The 26,309-nt window shown below is 42.6% G+C and overlaps 1 protein-coding gene across 1 annotated transcript; it reads left to right on the plus strand.

Annotated features, from left to right (window-relative positions):
* Positions 1-26,098, plus strand: LOC119657442 (DDB1- and CUL4-associated factor 7). Its single transcript, XM_038064353.1, has 7 exons — positions 1-335; positions 13,105-13,297; positions 13,367-13,452; positions 13,527-13,714; positions 13,779-13,964; positions 14,027-14,208; positions 25,352-26,098. The coding sequence occupies exons 2-7, from the start codon at positions 13,107-13,109 to the stop codon at positions 25,548-25,550; spliced, it is 1,032 nt and encodes a 343-aa protein (XP_037920281.1). The 5' UTR covers positions 1-335; positions 13,105-13,106; the 3' UTR covers positions 25,551-26,098.
* The last annotated feature ends 211 nt before the right edge of the window (positions 26,099-26,309 follow it).

Consider the following 26,309-nt stretch of genomic DNA (forward strand, 5'->3'; position numbering starts at 1 on the left):
TATCCCCTGTTCTACCTTGGTAATATCGTCACAAAAGTCTGAGGATTTTAAGAAGGAAATACTTTCGTTAATCGCGTTGTATTTTTAAAATAACTCGCATTTCCGATCCTTCTCAATTGTGTCTCCAGCATAAAGGCATCTAGTGTGCAAATTTGTTTGAATTTCGTGCAGAAAAACCGACGGGGACTGCGACAAAATTGAAAATGTTGTGAAACGAGTGGAAAGCAAAAGCAGCAAAGAAATTTCAGTTTTCATTTCGATTTTAGTTGTTTTCATTTTAGTTCAGTTTTGTTTAGATTTCTGGCATTAGTGTCCGCTGCGGTAGAAAACAGAAGGTACGAATATTGAATAGAAACTGTGGGTAGGTTGCCGTGTGTGAGAATTTTGCGTGTTTTGTGATGCAAATGCCTCTTGCAATTTACGACGAAATTTCCTCGAAGAAGCGAATGTCATCGGCGGCGACGAAGGCGACGTCGAATTGAAATCGCGAGTGCCCCAAATGCCATTGACCGCAACTTTGACATTTGGCGGCTGCGGAAGCCGCACAGACTCCGAGGATATTATTTGACGTGTTATTTGCATTTATATTTATAAACTTGAAGAGGTTGCCCTCCAATTGCCTTTTTTTTTGCCTTGGAACTGATGTGCTGTGAGGCCTCAATGTAATATGAGTCGCGGCGTGCCGCTGACGCATTCTGAAATTATAGGATGGGAACGTTTATGCAGTTTTAAAAATAACTCATACTTCGCGGTTAGTATCCAGCGCAGCTGTGCTAGCGTCTATTTTTGGGCGCTGTAGGATTTTCGTGAAGTCTCTGATTCATATTAGCGCATTTGCGGTAAAGTGGAGCAATGGTTTTTGGAGGACCTATTTTTTCATATTTTTCCTTGCCAATCGCCTGATAACCAGTAAGCATCTGCTGGAGGTAACCTTAACCGAGGTAGGCGATGTGGAGGATAATTTTGTAATTAGTAAACAATTTATTAAGAAATTAGGACTGACAAGACGGCGAAAAGTGTGCTAATTTGATTTTAGAATATTCTTCTAGTACCCGTAGATTGAGGGATCAACCTAGGATCAAGTCAGTCACTATTTCAGGAATCTCCAAACGAATCAAGTCATTGAATTAGCGATTCTTCAAATGGGTGAAAATGCAACTGATTGGAAAAGTTCTGCATTGTATATTCCCACTAGGAACTCGGGAGTAAGTTTCTTCTGAAGAAAAATTTCATATCCATTTTCATATTCATTGTCCGGATAGCTGAGTGGTTAGAGCGCAAGGCTGTCGTACGGAAGGTTGCGGTTCAAATCTCGCTGGCGACAGTGGAATTTGTATCGTGATTTGACGTCGGATACCAGTCGACTCAGCTGTGAATGAGTACCTGAGTCAAATCAGGGTAATAATCTCGGGCGAGCGCAATGCTGACCACATTGCCTTCTAGTGTACCGTTACGGTCTTGAATGAAGTGCTCCAACACATCAAGGCCCTGATCCAACATGGATTGCTGCGCCAACGATTATTATTATTTTCATTATTCGAGGTTAGACAATTAAGTAATGAGACTGATTTCATAAAAGCCGTATATTTCAAAATTATTCTACAACTCTGTCATCCCCTTCAAAGTAGTACGCTTGGACAGTTATACAGCGATTCCAGCGTGTTTCCCACACTTTGTAACATTTCTGGAACGCTTCGACTGGAATGTCAGCGAGTACCCTCGTCAGGGCCGCTAGGAAGTCCGTAATTGACTCAAAATAGGTTCCTTTGACCACCGATTTTGTTCCAGGGAACAAAAAAGAGTCACAGGGTGACATATCGGTCGAATAAGGCAGCTGTTGCAAAACAGCGTTCCCTTTATAGGCTAAATACTAGGACACGCTGAGGACGGTGTGACACGGCGCGTTATTGTGATGAAGGATCCAGTTACGAGCGATGTTTGGGCACACCCTGTTGACTCGTTTTCGCAATCTTTCGAGTACTTGGCGATAGTAGACTTGATTTACGGTTTGCCTCGGTGAAGCAAATTCTTTGTGGACGATTCCACGGTTATCAAAAAAGGTAATAATCATCGTTTTCGCCTCCGACTTGCTCATGTGAGCTTTTTTTCGGGCGGGGGGCGTGCGGAGACAACCATTGTGAGCGTTGGCATTTGGTTTCCGGGTCGTATTGGAAAATCCAGCTCTCATTGCCTGTAATTACTCGATCAACCAGCGTGGGATCGTTTTCCACTTGTTCTAAACAGTCTTCTGTGACGGTCATTCGAAGCTGCTTTTCCTTAGAAAATTTCTTTGGAACTATTTTCGCGCACAACATTTTCATCGCCTGTTAAAATTGGTCTGACTGTTTCACGGTTCATACCCAGTTCCGAGACCACGCTTCGTATTCTACGCTTTCACGTCCCTCTTAAACTCTTTATGCCATTGAAACACCAGGGCACGACTAAGAGCGCTATCATCATGCACTTTTACAATTTTACCGTACGTTTCCGAAGCTATTTCACTCAATCTGGCGCAAAATTTTATCGCAATGCGTTGCTCTAGATTTCATATCTCCATTTTCGTGATGAGCACCACCAACACACGTCCACTCAACACGACACAGCAGGCGAACTAAATAAGCTAGAGCGATGGTGAATATATCAATGGAGAGGGGAAGGATGCCGGGGAAGGGGAAGGGAGTTTGAAGGTTGCAGGTTCATCACAAGCGCGGCAATAAATTCAGTCTCATTACTTAATTGTCTAACCTCGTATAGTGGTTGAGAGAACCAAAAGATAAATTTCATTGTCTAGATAGCTACGATTTTCGATTTCAATTCAAATTCTAAAGTCTAGCTTAGACTAAAACAACTGAAGTTTTCATTATCATCATCAACGACGCAACAACCGGTATCCGGTTTAGGCCTGCCTTAATAAGGAACTCCAGACATCCCGGTTTTGCGCCGAGGTCTACCAATTCGATATCCCTAAAAGCTCTCTGGCGTCCTGACTCACGCCATCGCTCCATCTTAGGCAGGGTCTGCCTCGTCTTCTTTTTCTACCATAGATATTGCCCTTATAGACTTTCCGGGTGGGATCATCCTCATCCATACGGATTAAGTGATCCGCCCACCGTAACCTATTGAGCCGGATTTTATCCACAAGGTATCGCTCATAGATTTCGTCATTGTGTAGGCTATGGAAAGCTTATGTATTCTCTAGAAATCCGAGATTTTGACTGCCTCACAGGAGGAAGCTATGAAGCGTTAATATCCAGAGATAGACTATGCTCGAAGAGGCAGTTCTCACTATGAAAAACAGGTCCTGATGGTATCCCGTTGAAAGTTTACAAACTGGTGTTCCGCTAACGGGCAGATTTGCTGTTTGGGGCACTCAATGCTTCCTTGAAGGAAAGCATTTTTCCTTATCGCTAGAAGGTAACCAGACTCGCACTGATCAACAAGACAAAAGGAGATCCGGAGCTGTCGTCTGCATACCGACGGCTGTGTATGCTTAACACGACCGGGAAAGTCCTCAAAAAGCTCATCAGAAGTAGACTTGCTGAAGCGATCCGCACCGCCCGGGACTTATGTCCGAGGTAGTTCGGAAAAAGAACTGGAAGATCGATAATGAATGCTGTTATGGGGGTCGTGGATGCGGTTCATCGAGCAGTGGCAAACAGTTGACGATCTCGACGGATAATGCTCCTCATAACTTTGGATGTTAGAGATGCCTTCAATTCCCGCGGGGGGGGGGGGGGGGGGGTATGCTAGGCCATTAGAAAACTCATTCCAGGTGCCAAACTATCCCTTGTGGATATTGATCTCTTGGCAAAATGAGTCAAGCAGCAAATGGACTACGCGGCTCATCAACAATTTGGACCCACTGCTAACTCATTACTTCCTTACCCAACTTCCAAGCGGACATAGAGGTTTCCAGTCTTACTTGCACAGGATTGGGAAGGCGCAATCTCCTGATTGTGTGTTCTGCAATAGAGTGGCGGACGACGCCGATCACACCCTTTACTCTTGTGAAAGGTGCGGCGGCTTTTGTCAGCAACTGCGTGCACACATTGGGGAGCTTTCTCGAGACAACATTGTCAGAGAGATACTGGAGTCGTGTTACCCGTTAGGCTCGAGCTCTTCTTATTGTAAAAAAGATAGAAGTCGACCGTCGGAGGGACCGAACGGCAACGGGTTCTTAGAGTTAACAGCTCCCTTGCTCCCTTTCCGTTGGTGAAAGGGATTCCCTGACTTAAAGGCGTACTCAACTACCCTACGCAAAAAAAGCCAATACTGGGGAAACCCCCTGTAACAATATCCTACCAGAATTTCCGTAAATAACTTGTCCGGACGGAGCTGGAAAAAGGGAGGCTGTACAGTGTATGAAGAAGACACACCTAAGACTCCCATCACAACACCGTTCGGCCTTTACGAGTTTCCGTTTGTGACATTCGACCTACGGAATGCGGCGCAAACATTTCAACGATTCATCGACGAGGCTTTGAGAGGTTTGGACTTCCGCTATGCCTACATCAATGAAATATTAGTCGCTTTTTTTCACGTGGAGAACACGCCTACCACTTAAAAACTGGGTTCCAAAGGTTGAAACTATATGGAGTAGTGGTGAATCCAAACAAAAGCGTTTCTGGTCAGTACGAGGTCAGTTTCTTAGGATACCTTGTCTCAAAGGAGAGGACACGTTCTTTGTCAATCAAAGCCAAAGCGATCCAATCATACCTGCTGTCAACCAACAGTTTAGAGCATTCTTGGGTATGTTAAATTTTTACAGAAGGTTCATACCCAGAGCAGTATCAGTACAAGCGCTATTTAACGAGATTCTTCACTGCAAAATTAAAGCAAATTCAATAATCAACTGGACCTACGAATGTACCGCAGCTTTTAAAGCTTCGAAAACCGCACTAGAGCAAACGACGCAGCTTGCACATCCGAAATCTGACGCACCTTTGGCCATTTAGATACATTTGACTTCACGATTGGAGCAGTTCTCCAACAGTGAATTAACCATCTTTACGGATCACAAACCACTAACATTCGCCTTCCACTAAAAGATCGAAAACGGGAAAGATTTGAAGAGAACATTGGGAAGGGTAGTAGAACCTGAGCTGAGAAAATACTTCGGTACCAAGAGAACTGAAATGCAATTGATCATGGGACGGATTGAAAGGAGGCTGAGATAGGCAAAATAGAAGAGAAAAGGGAGGTTGCGCAAGAGGGAAGAGTAATGGTGCAGAGGTTCTGGAACAACTTGGAGTCCAGAATAACCTTAGCACCTCCACCTGGATGCTACTAGGTAGCAAAGCAGGGGAAAATTTCAAAGAATTTCGTTGGATAGATTTTAGGCTATGGTGGCAGCAGATTTTCAACTTGCAGTTTCGAGAAAAACGGATTTACAAAGTAGATTGCGATTTTTAACCATTAAATCTCAACTGGCCATTAATCTGCTATACCTAGCCAATAAACCATAGATTTCTTCAAGAAACATATGTAAAACCTTGGCTTCGATTCTTGTCCTTTTAGCGAAGTCATTCGAATGTCATTCGGATCGATAAATACGCGCTTTATTACGACGATCCATATAAACCGGGCATGTGACATTTTACTTGTTTAACACTGTAATTTCCGAACGACTCCGAATATGAACAAATCACTTTGCCCATATATTCTACACTATATCTAGATGCAATTGATGTCAAAAAAGAAAATCCGATTCCTCAAATTCGACACACGGGATGACCCCCGTAATAACAACGTAGTAAAATCAAAAATGCTTAATTAGAATTTCGTTGCATCGCCTTAATTACGGCGCTAATCCTCGCTGGCGTTGATGAAATGAGATTCTACAGAATCTACAGGTCAATTTCGTCATTCCACTTCCTTAAGACTATTAAATCCAGCTCATATTGACTTTCGGGCTTCTGTTCATCTACCTTTTTCTTCATTAGTGCCCACAGGTTTTCTATGGGGTTTAAATTTGAGCTGTTCTCAGGCCAAGTCAGCTGCTTTACTGAGTTTTCGGCCAGAAAGTTGCGCACCTCCAAAGCAAAAACGGTCAAATAATTGGAAAACAACAACAATGTTTCTTATAAAATAGCTAGAGAAAGATAAAAAAATTATTAGTTACAATATGATCTGTGACAGGGCGTAGAATCGTCCTGAAAGAAGACCTCACTTGAATACTGATATTGCTCTTAAATCCAAGGTATCAGACGCTCTTCCAAGATTCGTATAGAGGCTTGATCATTGACTCTTCCATCAATTAATAAAGATCCTTTCACACCATAAAACGGAAAGCAGCACCAAATCATCCTGCTCACCGGTGGCGTACTGTGGTCTGGATACACTCCCCACTGAATCGCTAATTTTTTCTTTTTCTTCAGCCTTTTTCCCGTTTACAAGCGGGTTTGGCTCGTCGTGATTGGTTTCGCTATTTGGCTCTATAAAATGCCTGATCTGGATGCAATCTCGAGGCTTTTAAATCCCCATCCAGCGTATCAAGCCACCGTCGTTTCGACCTGCCTTTTGGTCGCTTACCGTCGACTTTGATGTTCAGACGGATCTTTGCAAGTGAATTCTCGTTAGCGCGAATTACGTGACCATACCATCGAAGACGCCTGTCTCTCTCTTTCCATGATCGGTACAACCCCATAACGATTTCGGATGTGATCAAATTGTGTCACGCCACCGGTCCAACGCAACATCTTCCTCTCCATTACCGCAAGACGTCGTTCATTGTCTCTTTCATGGGAATCGGTCGTCAAAAGTTCAGTTTTATTCAGATTCAATTTGAAAACATGTTTTATGAGTCGATCATTCTATTTCTGAAAAGTTGCTCGAGATCATTTTTGGTATGTGATGCTAGGAAAACATCATCTGCCTAAAGCAGTGTAGGACGCTGGATGTTGGATGGCCCGTGTGACGGTGTCCATAACAAGAACAAAGAGGAGTGGTGAGAGGGCGCTTTCTTGATGAACACCAACAGAGACACGAAACGGTTTTGATGCACCCGCCATACTTCGAACTTTACTTTTCGAATCGTGGTAGAGCAATTGAACCCACCGCACGAGTTCTTCTGGCACGAAGTGTTGTCGTAAAGCATACCAGATGAGTTCGTGTGGTACACGGTCAAACGCTTTCTCTAGATCCAGAAAGGCAATGTAAAGAGGGTGATGCTTCTCACGGTGTTTCTCCATGAGTAACCGCGCAGCGTGTATTGCGTCAGTAGTTCAGCAGTTTTTGACAAATCCAGCTTGATTCACGGTTATTTCAACGATTTCGCGAATACGATTGTCAAGAATGCGTTCAAAAATCTTCATGGTATGGGAAAGTAACCGGATCGGACGGTAATTTGAACATTCTGCTGGACTACCTTTCTTTTTCCATATTGGAATTGTGGTACTTTCTTGCCAGTCAGATGGTGTTCTTCTTTTCTGAATAACCGGATTAAAGAATTTAGCTCTTCACTTTCCAGAGCTCAGATACGATGTTGTCAGGCCCTGTGGCTTTCCCCGATTTCATTCGTTTTATTGCCTCCTCGACTTCAGTTGCGCTGACAGTTTGAGGGTTTTACGTGAGCACCTGTCGGGAAGACTTAATTCCACGGTCTTCTTAAGACACAAAGTGATTTTGTGACCACGATCAAAGCCCCGCTCAGACAAGCAACAACGGCACCAGTCTATACCAAGTGCATGGCTTAGCATTCATACTGGTGGATGCAAGACCTACCTAAATCTCTACCAAACTAAGGAGTACGGCGCCTGTGTTGAAACGCAACACCACGCCAAGGCCTGAAGGTCTCTTCCCGCTTGAGCATAACCCCCCACAACCCCCATGAAACTCCCACTAGGAGGCCTACCGCAAATAACCGAGCTGTACTCACATACAACGGGAGTTCACCCGACATATGAGAGTCCAGGAGCTATCCCGGTTCCCATGGTACCAGTATACTCCTGGTAAGGTTTCGTGACCAATTTGACACTTCAGATGAACCCCCGTGCAGACTCGGGTCTGATAGCCCTGATTAGGCCTTTGGAGCATTCGCCTACTGCATCACGGCCGGCAAACTAAAGTGAGTACAGCGTCTTCCGGTGCCACCACTATGGAGGTTCTCCTCGGCCACTTGGTTTTGGTTTGGCTGACAGGGTTGCCGCCCCGTCTTCCTCACCGCCACCTCTAAGCACCAGTTGCGCGGACAAGTGGAATTGCTCCAAATATCGGCAATGATTGTGGAAGTGGAGGATGAGCGAATTCTTCAGTTGAAATCTATTCAAAGTATTCTGGCGATCTATCCGATGCGGCTTGGCGGTTGGTAAGCAAAGTACCGTTCTTGTCATTGACGCAACAGAAGTGTTCGAAATCCTGTTTGCGTTCGTTTCGGCTTTTGGCAAATCGATACAGATCTCTCTCGTCATCCCGAGTGTCCAGTTTATCGTCAAGATTTTTGTAATGGTCCGCTCGGATGACGGCGACCGCTTTCTTTGCTTCCCGGTTGGAATTCTTATAAATTTGCCAATTGGCCAGTGTTTCATTGTCGAGAAATTTGTGGTAGAGGCGTTTCTTTTCACGGACCTTCATTTCAACATCGTCATTCCAAAGCCAAGTATCACGCTTGATATATTGTTTACTTGGTTTGGTGACCCCAAGTGTTGCAGAGGCCGCTTTCTGGATCGTGTCTTTCATTTGGTTTCACCCCCATGGCACCTGTTACCGTCTGCCTTTTCACCCTCATGATCATTAAGGTCGCCGGCAATGGTGATATAGTCGTCAGTCGACACATGACCAAGTCTTTTCATCGAGAAGTTGCCAGAAGGCATCTTTCTCGGCATCAGGTCGACCTATCCTGTGGTGCGTATGCAATGAAGAAGTGAATAGTGCGGATCTGTTGTGAAGTTTAAGATCTAGTCTTTCAGCCTGGGAAATATAATTTATTCTCTGTTAGAAATTTGATAATTTCTTTTATGTGTTTTAAATTTACGAGTAACATGAATTATAGTAAATCTCATTTTTTTTTACTTGGAATTCTTGAGGAGCTATTTGTGCGTAGTAAAGAAGGCAAAAATGGCGAAGTGCCTTGTTTATCTTTACTACGTTATAATTTCCTACCATAAATTCACTGCTTTATATTTTCAACACCATAGAAAAATTTTAAGTGTCAAAGTCATCGTTTTTGATTTTATTGGCAGCAAAATTATTTTTTGGGATTATTTAAATTGTCATTGTTGCGCCGCAAATTCACCCAGTTCGTTAGTTGATGCTATTTACGTGACAAACAGCCGTTTGTCACGCATTAATGATGAGAAAATCTTTTCAAATATACAAAAATGCATCACATCATCCGCATTTTATTTTGCGCAATCAAATCACTGTCAACACATCATTTAAAAATAGAACTGTCGAGATGGAAGTGTGAAAGATCATGAAAAAAGGTTGGCATGATAATGAGGTATCAGAGGGTCAAAAATGCAGGGGATCACACATATTATGCTATATGTGATCAATGGCTGTACTCGAAATTTTTCGAAAAATAGAGCCTAACGATTCCTCTAGTTGAAATTCCTGCTTATGAGTTGACTTAGGCGAATGAAGATGCTGCGACTCCGTGATTCAATCTCTTATGAATAGATTGTACTTAGGTGTAAGAGGGTATTATTCAGGTACATATAAGTACTCAGTCTGTATTGTCAGAAAAAACTAATAATGAATACAACACGTGATTAAGCTGCTCAAATTGCTGCACTTATTGAATCAGGTGTCAAGTTATCAACATCTGAATTTAAGTCGTTATATCGTTCGGCGTGTGTACCAGAGATATCAACAGACTGGAGGCGACGTAAGTCTGGATGAAGGCGCGCTACATCCCAACATGATAGTGGTTATACTGTCACCACTTCATTGAAAAATTCGCACCTGAATGTAGTTCAAATGCACAACACAAGAAGAGTCTAGCCCAACCCAGTTTGTCAGACCACAGCCCAATAATTGACAGCAGCCCATCGTCAGGCTCGCCTCTAGTTCGCTCGGAAACACGTGAATTGGAGGAAGATGGAGCAATGGGTGATAGTTTTGTACTCAAAAGAATGCAGGATTTATTTGCAGGGGAACGAGGGTTGAGCACGTGTATACCGAAGATTTTCGAAACGATTTGTCCCGTTTCTCTGCATTACAGGGTCAAGTATCAACAACAGATCATGCGGACTTACTATTCATGCAATATAATGCAAAATTGCTCTCCGGTAATGACATGGCTAGCTCAATAGCCAAATTTTAATCCCCTCGAGCATCTATGGAAGTAATTTAAAAAAAACAATACGAGGAAGAAATGCCGCTCAAAAAATTGAGTGGAGTCAATGAAGCATCGAATGGAAGCTTTGGTTCGGCAAGGGGGAAGGAACACTCTTTAAAATAAAGGATTACTTATAGTTTCCTTTTGATTTGTTTTTGTGTCTTCGCTGTTTATCCTTTTCCTTTTAGATAGTCTGGAGATTTCTAAACTTTCCAGGATGTCCAATTTTTGTGTTGCTCGTACCGTGTGTAGCATCTCGTAGTTCTCCATAGTGATGTTGTTTACGTTGTGCTTGGCTGTTGACGGTCTTTTTTTCACGCGCTGCTCGTCCTTTCTTTAATGTTACCCGTGCTTTCCCTAAGCGTTCTTTGATCTTGATTGCTTATCCGATGTAGATAGCGTTTCGGGCAATCGATTTTGTAGATCCCACTCTTTTCCTTCTTTTGCAGGCAGTATTTTCGGAAATCCAGTTTTTGTTTTAGCTCCTATTTGTTGCTTCTGGATTCCGACATCACGCGTGGTCCTTGAATAAATGCAGGGTAATCTGTTTCTGTATGCTTAGGTGCGATAGTTCCTTCCTCTCCAGTTGTCTCTCTTTTCGTCTCATTATGACGGGGTGGACTGCATCCATCGAAACCATTACTTTGCTTTTAGGATTTTACGGAAATTCTGGGTTATTTTATCAAGTGACGGCAAGCACCATAATGTTACCAGTTTAACTTGTCGATCATTTTATTGTTCACAAAACTTGACATTGCCGAATATTAATTTCGTTGAAAAGTACTAAAAAGTACATATTTAATTAAAAAACTACTGGAAAGTGGGAAAAAGTATCGAGGTACCGATGAACTTCAAAAAGTGCTAAATTTAGTACCTTTGGCACTAAAAAGTTACATCGAAGAATACTAGCACTTCGTCGTTTGCTATTTACTTTAGATTTTCCCGGATCCATTGGAAGAGCTCCTCCCAATCTTTCATTGCGTATCTGCTTTGAGCCCCAAAACGATTAGTTTCGATACCAGTAATTTCGTTAATTTTTGGTTTGGTGAGTTTTTTGCAGCGATTGTCTTCCCCATTTCATTTTCAAGTTTATCGATTTTAAACAAGCGCCTGATTTTTGCAAGGGTTTTGTGTGTGGAGGGGGAGAAGCTATAGCTTTTGAGCATTCTGGCGGTGGTGGCCCATTGTACTGGACACCCCCGTCTAACGGAATATCCCGGATTCGTTAACGTATCCCAGGATTTTCGTTAGTGGATGTGATGCTACTCGTCGGTACTAAAAATCTGAAACCTGATGCGTCCATAAGCAGGGCATTCACATAGGAAATGCTCCGTGGATTCTGCTTCCTCATTACAGGAGGGACACGTATCATTTTGAATAATTTTTATTCTGAACATATGTCCAGCTAGTGCATTATGGCCTGCCAGAATGCCTATAAAACTCCTGCAAGTCCTCCTGTTTTTTCGACAGGATAAAATTTGCGGTATGGATGTTTGGTTCTGACAGGAAAAGTTTGGTGTGTCCAGCAGCATTTAGGCTCTGCCACCTGTCATTGTGGGAAGCTTGAACCCAGTTTTAGAAGACAGCTTTAGCCAAAGCTACTGATACTCCCATTGCTGGTGCCGGTCCTGGTATGGGAGAGATTGGATCCTGTTTTGCTAAAGCATCCGAGATTTCATTTCCCTCTACGCCACAGTGACAAGGTACTCAGAGTTGTTTTACCGTATTGAATCTAGAGATAGAGTTCAAACCGTTTCTGCATTCCTGAACGATTTTCGAGGTGATCAAAGGACTACTCAACGCCCTCCATGCAGCTTGGCTATCATTGCAGATTGTGATGCGCCTGCACTTCAACCGCTTGCCAATCACCCAGTTTGCCGCCCTTAGGATCGCTCATACTTGAAAGGGTTGAGTTGGACATTCGCACTGTAGAAAGGTTTCCAATGACACCTTTGCAGTCCTCAATTGCTTTTCCATTTGTCTTACCGGCTCTACTAGGGAGACTTTCCTCAGTTCTGCTTCATCGTACTTCTCTCTTGTTTATGATCACAATAGCATTTCTTTTGTCTACGTTTATGTAATAAGCGTCCCCTTTCCCTAGCGCCTTTGATAATGGCGGCTTCTTTATTCCTTTTTTGATCCTATTGTCCTTGGCATCGTATAGTACAATTTGGCCAGACATTTTCTTGCGGTTTTCTTTTCGTCTGTTGGCCGCTATTGAAAGGCCGCTTCGATCTTCACTGTTATATCTTGTGTTGGGATTTGCCCCTCCTTTAGAGCGTAGTTGTGTGTTGAGGAGGGCGAGTTCCTCCTCTGACAAATTTTCTTTGGATTGAAGTTGTTTATGTCCCCGGCTTTGTTATTTCCATTTACAGTAGTGTCCATGCTGGGAGTTTTAGTGATAGGGGTTTTAGTTTCTTGAGCATAGTTCGTTTTCTTTTCTTCTTGCATGGGACAGCTCTGTTTGCCTTGGTTCTAATATCGTCAACGGTGCCTTCGCGACCTTCTGTCTGTTATCTCCAACAATCACTGTTTTAAGCCGATTTATACTCTTTAGGAAATGAGCCTTCAGTTTAGATTCTAAGTTTTACGCAACATTAACAATTCACTAAAGAAGAAACCGTTGAAAACAGATATGCGAAAAATCGCACAAAAATGTGGGATTTTTTCTTTGCTCTTGGGTAGAGGCCCACCTTTGTACTTTAACCTCGCGATACGATGAGGGATGTATGTGTGAAATGACAGAGTAGTTTATATATATCTTCATTAATGAAATATAAAAGCAGTTGTCCAATCCTTAACAACACTATTTCAAATAATTACAGTTATGTCATCCACCGCTGCTAAACGTAAAGAAATCTACAAGTATCTGGCACCATGGCCGCTGTATTCAATGAATTGGAGTGTTCGTCCAGACAAAAGATTTCGTTTAGCTTTGGGAAGTTTTATCGAGGAGTACAACAACAAAGTGCAGATTATCAGTTTAGATGAAGATACAAGCGAATTCAGTGCTAAAAGGTAAGCTTCTTGGTGTGATTGATTGGAATTCAGAAGTATTTAATCTCTAACAATATTCATTGATGCCAGCACGTTCGATCATCCTTATCCAACGACAAAAATTATGTGGATACCTGATTCAAAAGGAATTTATCCGGACTTACTTGCTACTAGTGGTAATTTGATTTTCATTTTAATAATTATTTACTTTCTTCTTACGATGAAGCTCAATGAATTGTTTTTTCAACAGGCGATTACTTACGGGTGTGGCGTGCTGGTGAACCTGATACAAGACTGGAATGTGTTCTAAACAATAATAAAAATAGTGATTTCTGTGCACCGCTCACTTCATTCGACTGGAATGAAGTGGATCCTAATTTGGTCGGAACATCATCGATTGATACAACCTGCACGATTTGGGGTTTAGAAACTGGACAAGTATGTTCATGACCATTCTAAATAATCTATATTTCATATTTATATGAATTCCTTTAAAATTTAGCCTCATGGACGAGTTTACGTTGCTGGTCACGTTAAAACGCAACTTATTGCACACGACAAAGAAGTATATGATATTGCTTTCTCACGTGCTGGAGGTGGACGGGATATGTTTGCATCGGTTGGAGCTGATGGATCTGTTCGAATGTTTGACCTAAGACATCTTGAACATTCAACAATTATATATGAGGTATTTATATTGTTATTGAAGAGCCTGCTTTGGTATTTTATTGGAAATATTCCCGTTTGTAGGACCCGGCGCACACAGCACTTTTGCGATTAGCCTGGAACAAACAAGACCCAAATTACCTGGCAACTGTTGCGATGGATTCGTGTGAAGTTATTATTTTGGACGTTCGTGTTCCTTGTACACCTGTTGCAAGACTGAGCAATCATAGAGCATGCGTTAACGGAATAGCGTGGGCGCCGCACAGGTATGTTTTTGCTATGTTATATTAAGGATGTTTTGTGATCGGCGATTTTTTATGAAGAGGGATCATGAGATTTGCCGTACTTTCTTTTCTGGCTGATGTTGACTGTAGGAATTAAGTGTAGGGTTTTCATTGAAGTGGACAGCATACCTTCCACCGATTCTTTCCGTGGGGGTGCATTAGTCTGATAAGATCTCTAAAATTCACGCCTCCGCCCGATTTAATTACTCATAGTCACGGGTGGATTCAAAATTTGATTCTTACCAGTTGGGGAATTCATATCCTCAGATTCCATATCCATGTTTGGCCACTCTTGCCGTAGTAGCGAACTACTACACGAAATCCGACCACCACAAGGTGGTATCCGAGTGGAGCCGACGAGTGATACAGTAGATTGTACCTAGAAAACAGCTATTAGCTTTGGAGTCGCTTGAAAATGAATTTTGGGTTTGTTGTTGATGAAGATGACCTTTTTGCTGTGTAAAATTTTTAAAATTTAAGTTGCCTAGCTTTGCAGTTACTTTTATAGAAGCACGGGAAGGCTCAACTGGTGCCCCTAGAATAGTTTGGCTATTCGACAAGTAGGTCAATGCTCAATGATAGGGTTGAAAGCTTGTGCGGGCATATCTTTGGCCATCACGAAGTTTAAGAATGGTTTTGAATCGAATTACCGAAGTTACACTCTTTGAGAAGCAATCATGTTTCCCCTTGCAATCTATAAACTGGTGGGATTGAAAATTGAAATTGCAGTGAATTTTAGATATGTCGATTACAAAGAACACCAGTTGTGGAACGCCACTTCATACAGGTTGCGTTAATGCGTAAAGCAATTTCATAATGCACTTCTTAATTGGCTGATAGCATTGGACCGCATAGCTCTTATATAAAAAAGGCTATGAAGTGTCGTACTCTTCTTCGTGCAACCTAGTACAATGCTTTACACATTTGTTTTTCAAACATGGTATTAGTCAGGTGCTGTGGACCTCCAGAATAATGTAATGGTTTTGTCTGGCCAATATGTTGAAACAATCGAATCGCGGTATATAGTTGTTGTATTCGTTTTTATAAGGGTTTACTGATGATAAACCCCTATCAAAATCGGTTAAATACGTCTTCCCGTCTAAAATGTTAGATATCGCCTTCTGTTTGTAGTTAAGTCTAAAATTAATAGACCATTAGCTTAATCCCAACTACAATTTTATTTTATTAGGTATATATATATTTCGGGAGCAACTTACTCCCTTCATCAGTACAAAGCTAATGAAAACAATTACGATTCTATGGTTCTATTTATACTAAAAAACACTAATTACCTAAATTACTTTTCCCAAGAAAGAAAAAAAGAAAAAACATTAAATTATTAACTTAATTATCTATTAATTACCGCGGCAAGTCTTATTAGTTTTGAGGGGCAATTACCGGAATCTGTATTTAATAACCGCGTCGCGTCTTCTCTCAGAATTTCCAGACTTTCCCAAGGGTCCAAGGTTGGCGTTCGGTTTGTATGCCTTAAGAGCTCAAGGTTATCGCGTTGAATGATATGGGCTTCTTCGACTATGTGCGCTGCCACTGATGACCTTATGGACGATTTTTGTTTCCGAACACAATTTACCGCTTCCCTAATATGCTCGTCAAATCTCGTCGTTATCAGGCGTTTCGTTTGTCCTATGTATTAGGTTGTTGCAAATGAAATGTCGGATTTTTCAATGAAGTGAAGTTAGTTATGATTTTAATGTTTAAAACTGCCGCAAGGTGACTCTGGTGGTATGGGATAATTGAGTATAAATAGTCGTTCGTTCGATCAAGGAGTCATTTCAGTTTCAATCGTCATTGAAGTTCCAAGTAAAACTCAAAGAAAAAAGCATGGAAGGGAGTCAAAAACGTCTACTTTTTCTATATGAATTTAAACTTGGTCACAACGCAGCGGAGGCAACCAGAAACATTTGCAGAGCATTTGGAGCTGACGCAGCAAACGAACGAACGACACAGCGGTGGTTCGAAAAATTCCGATCAGGCGACATGACCCTCCAAAGTGAACCTCGTGGACACCCAGGACCATCGATCGACAACGACGAGTTGCGTTTGATAGTGGAATCTGATCCCCGATCATCGATTCGTGACATTGCAGAGAAAATAGGCGTACACTATTCGACAGTATCTCGGCACTTACAACAGCTTGGAAAGGTGAAGAAGCTTGATAAGTGGGTTCCGCATGAACTCAACGAGCAGAACATGGCGCTGCGAATGGAAATATCCAGTTCTCTACTCAACCGCAACAGGAACAATCCCTTTTTGCGCAGAATAGTGACATGCGATGAAAAGTGGATATTGTACGACAACCGTCGCAGATCAGCGCAATGGCTAGATGCCGATCAGCCTCCACAACACATGCCAAAACCGAGCCTTCACCCGAAGAAGGTAATGGTAACTGTTTGGTGGTCTGCATCTGGAATTATTCATTATTCGTTTTTGGAGCGTGGTGAAACAATTAATGCAGAGAAATATTGTGCCCAACTGGATGAAATGCACGAGAAATTACGTGTTCAGCGGCCTAGATTGGTCAACAGAGATGGAGTGATACTGCTCCATAATAACGCCCAACCTCATGTTTCCAGAATGACGGTCCAAAAATTAAATGAATTACGATATGAGACTCTTCTTCATCCACCATATTCACCCGACCTCTCGCCAACCGACTACCACTTTTTTAAGCATTTGGATCACTTTTTGGCGGGGAAACAATTCAGCAATGAAGTAGCTGTCAAAAGTGCCTTTGAAGAATTTCTTAGCTCTAGAAACCCAGACTTTTACGAAACTGGAATAAATGCCCTTGTATCTCGTTGGGAGAAGTGCATTGAAGCTGCTGGTTCTTATTTTGACTAATAAAATTAATTTTCATAAAAGTTATAGTTTTTTGAAATTTTACTCAAATATCCGACATTTCATTTGCAACAACCTAATATATTTTATTACAGTCGCTGCACGTTATTCGGTAAATCCCACTTTTCTCGTTCGCTCCCAAGGGATCCTTAACGCTTCCCAGTAAACTCCGCAAGGTGGATGATCGACTCGAACCTACGATTTCCAGTTGGTACTTTTTTGCCCAATTCCTGATGTTGTTGAATAGGTAGGAGTATGGGATACTTATTCGTCTGGTGGTTGCCTCCTTCTGCTGCGAAAATAACGTTGTATAGGCATGCCTATTGTGTTGCCTGACCTTCCTTCCAATCAATTGCTCAATGGTCTGAGAATTATACCCATTTTTAACAGCGGTGTCAATAATGTACTGTCGTTCTTTATTGAAACCGCTTATTGAAAGAGGGTATGTGATCAGTCGGTGAATCATGCAATTATAGGCAGCCATTTTTTGGGAAAACGTGTGATGTGAAGTTACCGGTATCGTTCTCTGCGTTGCTGTAGGCTTACGGTATATCCCGAACTTAAGCTTTCCGTTAGAGTTGACGACATTTAGATCCAGGAAAGGTAGAACCCCATCCTTTTCTACCTCTAGTGTAAACTCGATTTTATTATGAATCTTGTTTATAGAGGAGATGACCATGTCTATGTCGTCCCTATTAACGATCGCAAATACGTCGTCTACATACCTAAACCATACTTTAGGCATTATTCCCCTCGATTCAATTTCTTCTTCGATTGATGACATAAACCTTTCAGTGAGTAATGGCGAGAGGGGGTTACCCATCGCTACTCCCGAAGTAGTTTTATAGAATTTGTCCCGAAATGTAAAATAGTTTTCGTTCATGCAGAGCCTGGCAAGGTTAGCATAGATACGAACTTTTCTTCTCTATTCCAGGCCAGACCCAAACTGGTTCAGCCATCTCTCGAGTTCGAAAATTGACTCTTTTACTGGTGTGTTGGGAAACAATGCCTTTACATCAAACGACACCATCAGCTCGTCCTCACCCATCCTCTCAATGCGTTGCAGCTTCTCTATTAATTCATGGGAGTTAGCAGCTGAGTACTTGCTATTCGTCGTCCCCAGGTTCTGGCACTCATTAATCAACCACTTGGCTATGTTGTACGTCGGTGAGTTCGAGTCAGCAATAATTTCTCGCATCTCATCTCCTTCCTTGTGGATCTTCGGCTGACATCTGATTCTTGGAAGCGTAGGATTAGGCATTCGGAGTCGCCCAATATTCGGGAATACAGCACTAGCTTCCTTCAATGCTCGATCAACCCTTTTGATGGAAGTATAAATAGAACCATAGAATCGTAATTGTTTTCATTAGCTTTGTACTGATGAAGGGAGTAAGTTGCTCCCGAAATATATATATACACAATAAAATAAAATTGTAGTTGGGATTAAGCTAATGGTCTATTAATTTTAGTCTTCCCGTCTGTTATTATTCAACTGAAAAATATAAATCTGAAGATAATCAGGCCTCGAAATATCCTCCATTTCTAAATCTATTCAAATAAAGTTGATAATAGTGTATTACTGTATTTTGTAAATTGATTACAAACTCGGTAAAGTTCGACAAAAGTATAAGGCATGAGATGGAGCGTCACACTGGAAAATTTGGTTCAATTTGTTTGGAGTGGCTCATTCATCCCGTATGATTTTGTCGATTGAATTTGTCCTGTTGTGATAATTTAGCGAGTGAGTGGGGGCATTCCTCTTGTAGCAGATGTGAGTGATGGGGAGGGGTATCATTCGACAGAGGAGGATGGGGGTTTGTTGTAACCCGACTCAGTCTGTGCAACAGCGCATATTTTGTGTGAAAGCCTATTTTGAAAACCCGCATGCAATCATCCGCTTACAGCGTGCCTTTCGATTGAGGTTCAACATTGCCTCTATTCGCGGTCGTGTTCCTGACTGAAATCGGATATGTGTCGTTAATGAAAAGTGTGCATTAGAACGCCGTCACTACCCTAGAATACATTGATAGGGTTCGGGTCATTGAATATTCTCCCCGTGCGTGCAATAAGAGGCAGTCAAACATTCTTGACATTCCTTCCATCGAATAGTTAGGGGGCGGTAGGGTTTTGCACTTTCAAAAAATCCATTTTGTTTTTTTTTGTCATTTCTTGTGGTTGAACATGTTAGGAAGATCTTTCCCAAAATTCAACTCGATCCGAGCAAAATTCTCCAAGTTATCGGGCAGTTAATCTCCGCTCCTTCGAACTGTAGTTCTAAGCTTTTAAAACTTTGAACACGTTTTTTTCTCAAAACCACTTTTCTAAAGTCCGTGGTCACTTCCACTTTAAAACTACTTGACCGCTTTGTTTCAAATTTGGTACACACATTTTGCATTAAAAATACCTCCCCCCAATGGTGAGTTTTGCATCTTTTTTATTAAGGTTTTGTGTAAAACAAAATCTTATTAAAATCGATTCACTGTCTGTCTGTCTGTCACACGCACGTTTCTCCAAAACGGCTGAAGCGATCCGAACGAAATTTGATGGACATATGGGAACAGTGAATGACATAAATTTGCGTACAGTTTAAAGGGGGCTCCCCATACATGGAAAGGGGGGATTTAAAAAAAAGAAAGGTTTCGATTAGCACATTCCGAAACGAACATTAGTTTTGGCGTGAATTGTTAAAATGTACGCACTTAAAGTGAGACAGGAATAAATTCATCCGAGGACTACCACCACCTACCAGGATCATATTTCGCATCCACACGCCAAATTTCATGAAAATCTGGCCATTAACGCCAAAGTTATAGCAGTTCAAACTCGCGTGAATTTACTGTTTCTAAAGCCATGCAAATATGATGGTGACGTCATAATTAAGGGGAATAATTGAGGATCGCGTGATATATTAGATTCGCATTTATGAAGAATCAACTTCTACCTAGCCCTTTTTAAGGCTTTGTGACTTTGGCTTTTGAGATCGAGAGTAAAATGGATCACTGCGATCTGAATGGTCAGAGGCTGAGCCGAGCTTCACACAGCCACACCTACCTCTTGCAATTGGACATGGAAGTGTGGTTGATAGAGTTTTCTGATCGGTAGAATAGGTAGGTATCAGTGGCCGCTCCGAGGAGTACAATTAGCGCTGTGGTGCGCCGTTTTGATGTCACAAACTCCTAAGACTGCTGTTATGAGAGCAGGGAGGCAGAGTCCAGCCGGTTCTGATTTTCAGAGCCAGCCCGTAGTATTCACGAAAGAAAACAGCTCTCCCACCCTGCAGCTGGAAATCTCTCTGAGGTCCCTAAAGAATGGTTTACCCGATGGTCGTAGCCTGACTCTAGCTAGAGTTGGGCAATCGCAGAAAAAGTGCATAAGGGTTTCCCTTCCTTCTCAGCAGTTTCGACAATGCGAATTGTAGGGTATGCCCAGCCTGGCGGCATGGTCCTCTATGGACCAGTGCTCCGTGCAGATCGCCGTAATCTTGAATGTATTTGCACGCACGTTATGTTATAAGTGGGCAAAATCCTCCTTGACTTGGCACATGTGGTAACCCTTCGCTATCTTAGGCCCGCGGCTGCTAAGTAGTCCGAATAGACTCTACCCTGGCAGCCGCCAGCGAAACACTGACTATATTCAACGAAGGGCTACCAAGGGCAGAGCCTCGCCTGGCCAATCCGTCAGCCCGCTCATTCCCCTCTATGTTCCTATGCCTGGAAACCCAGAGGAGAGTGACCTTGAGCGTCCGCTCAGAGGGTTCAGTGCATTTCTGCACTGCTCCACCAGCCTGGAAGATGTCGTCGTACAACGTCTTGATGGCCGCTGTGCTGACGATCAGAATGGCTATGTTACGCTTGGGGTTCGAATCTCGCTCCAGCCATCGACAGACTTCCAATATCGCCAGTATTTCCGCTTGGAATACACTGGTGTAACCTGGGAGACCATACGACTCGGATACACTGTGTGTATTTGAGAAAACACCCGCGCCGGCTGCACAGGCCATCGTTGATCCATCGGTAAAGAATACTTAATCATACTCTTGCCACACGCCGCCAATCTTCCACTTTGCGCTGGTTGGAAAGTTCACAGCAAAGTTTCTCGTGAAGTTCAGCTTGCTGGGGCATAGTCCGTGGGGAATGGATTTCCCGAGGTACTTCATATAGGATGTTACTGTGGTCGTAGGACTTCGTAACGTATTTAATGTGGAGGTCTAGGGGGAACAGATGCAGGAGTACATTGGTAGGACTGCCGAGTCCCAGAAGGACCTGCACACATGGTTCTTTGAATCCTATTAAGTTTCATCCTATTGTATTTTTTGTTCAAAGCTTGCCACCATACAATAGAGCCGTACGTTAGGATCGAACGCACTACAGCGGTGTACATCCAGAGAACCATTCTCGGCCGGAGACCCAATTTCTTTGCAAAGGCTCTTTTTAAATCTCAGTTCTATGTTCAATCTCCAATTTAGCTTTGGATCCAGGATTTCACCCAGATACTTTAAATTAAAGGAAAGAACCAATCTTTGTTCATTCAGCCGCGATAAGTGGCATTTGAGTACCCTTATCTTGGTGGTGAATAGCTTCAGCTTCGTTTTGGTTGAGTTTATGCCGAGTCCGCATCTTGCGGCCACAGGCACACCTTTCGCAACGCTCCTTCCATGATGTCGGTCATAATGGACGAAAACATCCCTGACACAAATATCACCAAGTCGTCGACATACGCCACCACCTTCACCCCGCTGCTATCCAATATTCGTAAAATTTCGTCCATTACTATTAACCAGAGCACCGGAAAGATAGTGCCACCCTGGGGCGTGCTTTTGTTTGCAGATCTGGTCAAGTGGTTGCGTCCCAGATCCGACTGGATTATCCTGGTACTTAGCATGGATATAATCCAACGCGTAAGATACCCCTCCAATCCAATACTGGTTAAGGCTTCCTTGATGGCGTTGATAATAACGTTGTTGAAAGCTCCCTCTATATTCAAGAAGGCAGCTAGGGTATATTGCTTGAACTGCAGTGACTGTGCCAATTACCTCGTAGAGAGCGGCTTCTGTCGATTTTCCTTTGAGGTAAGTATGCTGGGATTTAGAGAAAGGCGTTCTCTCCATTATCTTCCTTAAGTGGATGTCCAGGCTGCGCTCAAGGGTCTTCAGCACGAAAGAGGTCAGGCTGATTGGTCGAAAGTCCTTCGCAGACTCATGACCGCGCCTGCCCGCTTTCGGTATGAAAACCACTCCACCACCACTTGCTTTTATTTATGCGGTGATAAGAATATTCAATAAAGTGAAGAGATTTTAGTTGACGGAAATCTTATTGTGGGCTCTCACAAATTGATGTTCTGGAAAAGAGTCTGAAAATAGATGCAAACCCACCAAGTTACATAAATGAGCATTGGTCCACCAGTGAAAAATGCTTGTGTTTATTGCAAATTTCGTTGTCGAAGAGGACACCGTAAAAAAAGGCTAAGTAAGGAAGCAGAAGGGCGGATTGATATGTGCAAGAAGTTGGGGCTCATGTGACTTCCGGAAGTGGTGGTGTGATGCGGTATATGCTGTCTGATGAAGGACAAACAGCTAAAAGTTTCCATGAATAGTAACAATTTCAGCCATGAATATTGCACAAACTTATAAGTGGTTTTAAGCTCTCATTAAGAGTGCAGGCTGAATTTTCGAGAATCACCATCTGATGGTTGCATACTGTTCTGCCCGCTTTCGGTATGAAAACCACTCGTGCGCGTCTTCAGGACTGTGGTACGTATCCTAAACAGACGCAGCTCCGGTAAATCTCAACAAGCAACGGCACAACCCTTTCCTACTGCTTCTGTAACATGACTGGCATTATGCCATCTGGGCCTGGAGATTTATATACGGAGAAGCTGTTTATAGCCCAGGCCATATTATCCTAGGTAATTATCGATTTGATAGTCTCGCACAGCTGGGGCGGCATCAAACCCTCCAAGCAAAGCTCCGACTCACAGTCGGCCTCGTTAGCGGGAAAGTGCGGGGAAAGCCTTCCGACTTTTTAAGAAAGGATGGGCTTCTATGTTCCTTGGATAGAATCCTACTGAGCCTCGCAGATTCACTGGTGCTTTCGATGTTCCAACAATAGTCCAACTAAGACTGCTTCTTGGCGGTCTTGATGGCAATCTTCAAGCAATCCTTGTATGGCTGTCAATATTTATGCCTGTAGCAGATGTTGAAGATTTCCCTGGTCAGCTTCCATAGGCTGGTTTACTGGATTTCGTTTACATTGCCGGGTTCATCGATGGGTTCAGTCCAGTCCGAGGCTCCTGTTGTGGCCTCTTTTTTTTTCTTAACACATTCAATTTATTTCTTATTGTTTTGATTACAAATAGCTTATGACTAAAATTAATACTAGACTTATCTCTAACAGCTTAGCTTTACCTAGAAATTAACATTTTGCTTAATACTAGACTTAATTTACGGTAATATTAACTTATCCTATGCTTAATGCTATAGAGGGGAAAGTCAGGAAAAACCCCTCTTAAATTGTTGTTGTTCGGTGGGATAGTTGTACTGTGTGAAAGGGTGAAGGAAGGATGCATATAGGGGAAGGTGGTGTTATTGGGCGGTAGAGTAAACGAGGCCAGTGCGATGTCGATCGTGTGAGCGGTTGAATATTATCATCTTACCGTTGCGATAACTGCTATTTTGGGAGGAAAGGGTTAGGAGGTCTGAAGGGAGGGGATGGTGGCGGTATGAGGGGATAGCGTTATGACTGTGTATGTTGGAGTAAAATTGGATGAGGTTATTTTCATGGGTTTGACATTTGGTGAGGAATTTGGTTAGTGAGGTGAGGAGGGTCTGGTCTATGCGGGAGCACTTTACCTCGTCATAGACAGCTTGGTTGGAGTGGATATTGGACTGGGAAAGGGCGAGGCGGAAGAACCTTCTTTCACGTACCCGAAGACGCATCATTTGAGCTGAGGATACGTCACACCATGCGACGAATCCGTACATGATTAAGGGACGGATTAGCTGTTTATAGCAGTAGAGTTTTACTTTGGGGAGGATAGCGGAGTCTTTCTTAAGGATGGGCCATAGGGTTTTTAGGCCTGTTAGGGTCTTTGAAAGGATGGAGTTTACCTGGGGCACGGGTGACAGGCAAGAGTTCATGGTTATTCCCAGGTATTTAGTGGATTGGACGGAGGGAATGGTGAATGTTCCAATTTTGATCGTGAGGTTGCGGGTGTCGGCTAGCATCTTGCGGGTAAAGGTGGCTCTACCGCGGAAGACAATGGCTTCGCATTTGCTGGGGTTGAGGAGGAGTTTCCAGGATTGGAGGAATTTGTTGAGGGTTAAGATTGTGGTATTGATGCGGTTTTGGGCGGATTGTATGTTTCGGGACGAGGTGTAAAGGATCAAGTCGTCCGCGTACTGGATGGATTTGACCGTTTGTGGAGAGTTGGTGGGGTGTTGGAGCGGTATATCGGCGGTGCATAGGGAGAATAGGATTGCTGACAGAACTGAGCCTTGGGGGATGCCTGCAGGAGGACTGTACAGGTCGGATAGGGTATCGTGTTTACGGACTAGGGATTGGCGGTCGGATAGGTAATTTAGGACAAGTTTGCATATCTGAGGGTGGAATTTGAAGGTATGGGAGAGTTTGTAGGTGAGGCCTTCGTGCCAGACCGCATCGAAGGCTTTCTGGATGTCGAGGAGGCAAGCGGTGGTGCGGATGTTCTTGTTTGACTGGGAGAGGATCTCAGTCTTGAGGACTAGGAGAGCATGTGAGGTGCCGTGGCCACGTTTGTTGGCAAACTGGAATGTGGGGATAATGGCGTGATCAGTGATGTGCTGGAGCATGATATCGTGGATGACGTGCTCGAAAATTTTCGATGTCACGTCGAGGAGGGAGATGGGGCGGTAGCTGCCCGGGGAAGCTGAAGGTTGGTCCTTTTTAAGGTTTTGTGTAAACACAAGTTGTTTTTCATATAGGGTTATCAGCCCTACCCAACTCCCAACCTGGAGGACCAGTTGGTACGATTTGTCCCGTTTTTAGGCGCGGGAGACTTGCCTTTAGAGCTCCCAGCGATCACCACAAGGGGGTGGAGAAAGGGTTTGGTAGTAGAGCTGTTGGTGTTGGTTCAGCAGGCGTTTCTCAGGTTTTATGCTCAATCGTGGGTACTATTTCCTCGTTTCTCCCTGGGACCTATACTACCCTTTGACCACCTGTACTCCCTTTGTCAAAATATTAATTTTATCAAGGAATCCCGTTTTTACATTTTATTATTGTCTTTTTTACAGTTCCTGTCATATTTGCACTGCCGGTGATGATCACCAAGCTCTAATATGGGATATTCAACAAATGCCTCGAGCTATTGAAGATCCGATATTAGCGTACACAGCAGCAGAAGGAGAAGTTAACCAGATCCAGTGGGGAGCCACTCAGCCTGATTGGATTGCAATTTGCTACAACAAAGCGTGTGAGATTCTTCGGGTTTAAAAGTCGCAAAAAAATAAACCAAACCTAAGGCTTGTAAAGCCAGAAAACCAGGAGAAGTGGGAGGAGAAATATCAGAGGAATGTAATTAAAGGAGAATTACATGAGCAAATTAAGCAATTGTAGATGTCATTCTTGAGCTTTCCTTTACGAGTATTTAATTTATGTTTACGTATTTTATTTGATAGTGTTTACCGCATAACAGTGTAGTGATTACTCTTTATTTATTATTTTAAGTAGCTTCTAGTGTGGCACATATTGTGTCTTATATATATGACTATGAATATATATTTTACGATATCTAAGTGTACTCTGTGCAACATCTTGATTTAAGGTAACAATAATAATTTAAAACGTTTAGATGTACATTTAATTTGCAAAATAAGGGACTATGTAAATATTGATTTGAAGAGAAAAGGATAAATTCAAAGTGAGGCACATACTTCCATTTGTTGCGTTGCATTTTCAAGAAAACTTTTAGGTTTAATTTGGTGCTTTTGTGTTAGAACATGAAACTGAAAATAATAAGCGATTCTAGTATGTTTTCTTCATCGTGTCGTTCTTCTCACATTTGAAAAATATGGAAATTATTTTTCGAAAATCTTTGTTTATTCGATCAGAGTACGATCTTTTATATTTACACTTTTTTACAATAGACCATTTACAAAAAAATAGGGATTAACGTAGCAGATACAACCTGTACACCTTCAGTAAGCGAAATATAAATATATAAATACATAAATAAGTGAGAGAGATACAAGA

The sequence above is a fragment of the Hermetia illucens genome, chromosome 5, assembly GCF_905115235.1.
Source record: "Hermetia illucens chromosome 5, iHerIll2.2.curated.20191125, whole genome shotgun sequence".
NCBI classification, from domain to species: Eukaryota; Metazoa; Arthropoda; class Insecta; order Diptera; family Stratiomyidae; genus Hermetia; species Hermetia illucens.

What these genes read in the sequence shown, in the direction of transcription:
- LOC119657442 (XM_038064353.1), top strand. Translation starts at nt 13,107, where the DNA reads ATGTCATCCACCGCTGCTAAACGTAAAGAAATCTACAAGTATCTGGCA. An exon ending in AGCGAATTCAGTGCTAAAAG is followed by an intron (nt 13,298 to 13,366) that starts GTAAGCTTCTTG and finishes CATTGATGCCAG; the next exon opens with CACGTTCGATCATCCTTATC. An exon ending in ATAGCGTGGGCGCCGCACAG is followed by an intron (nt 14,209 to 25,351) that starts GTATGTTTTTGC and finishes TCTTTTTTACAG; the next exon opens with TTCCTGTCATATTTGCACTG.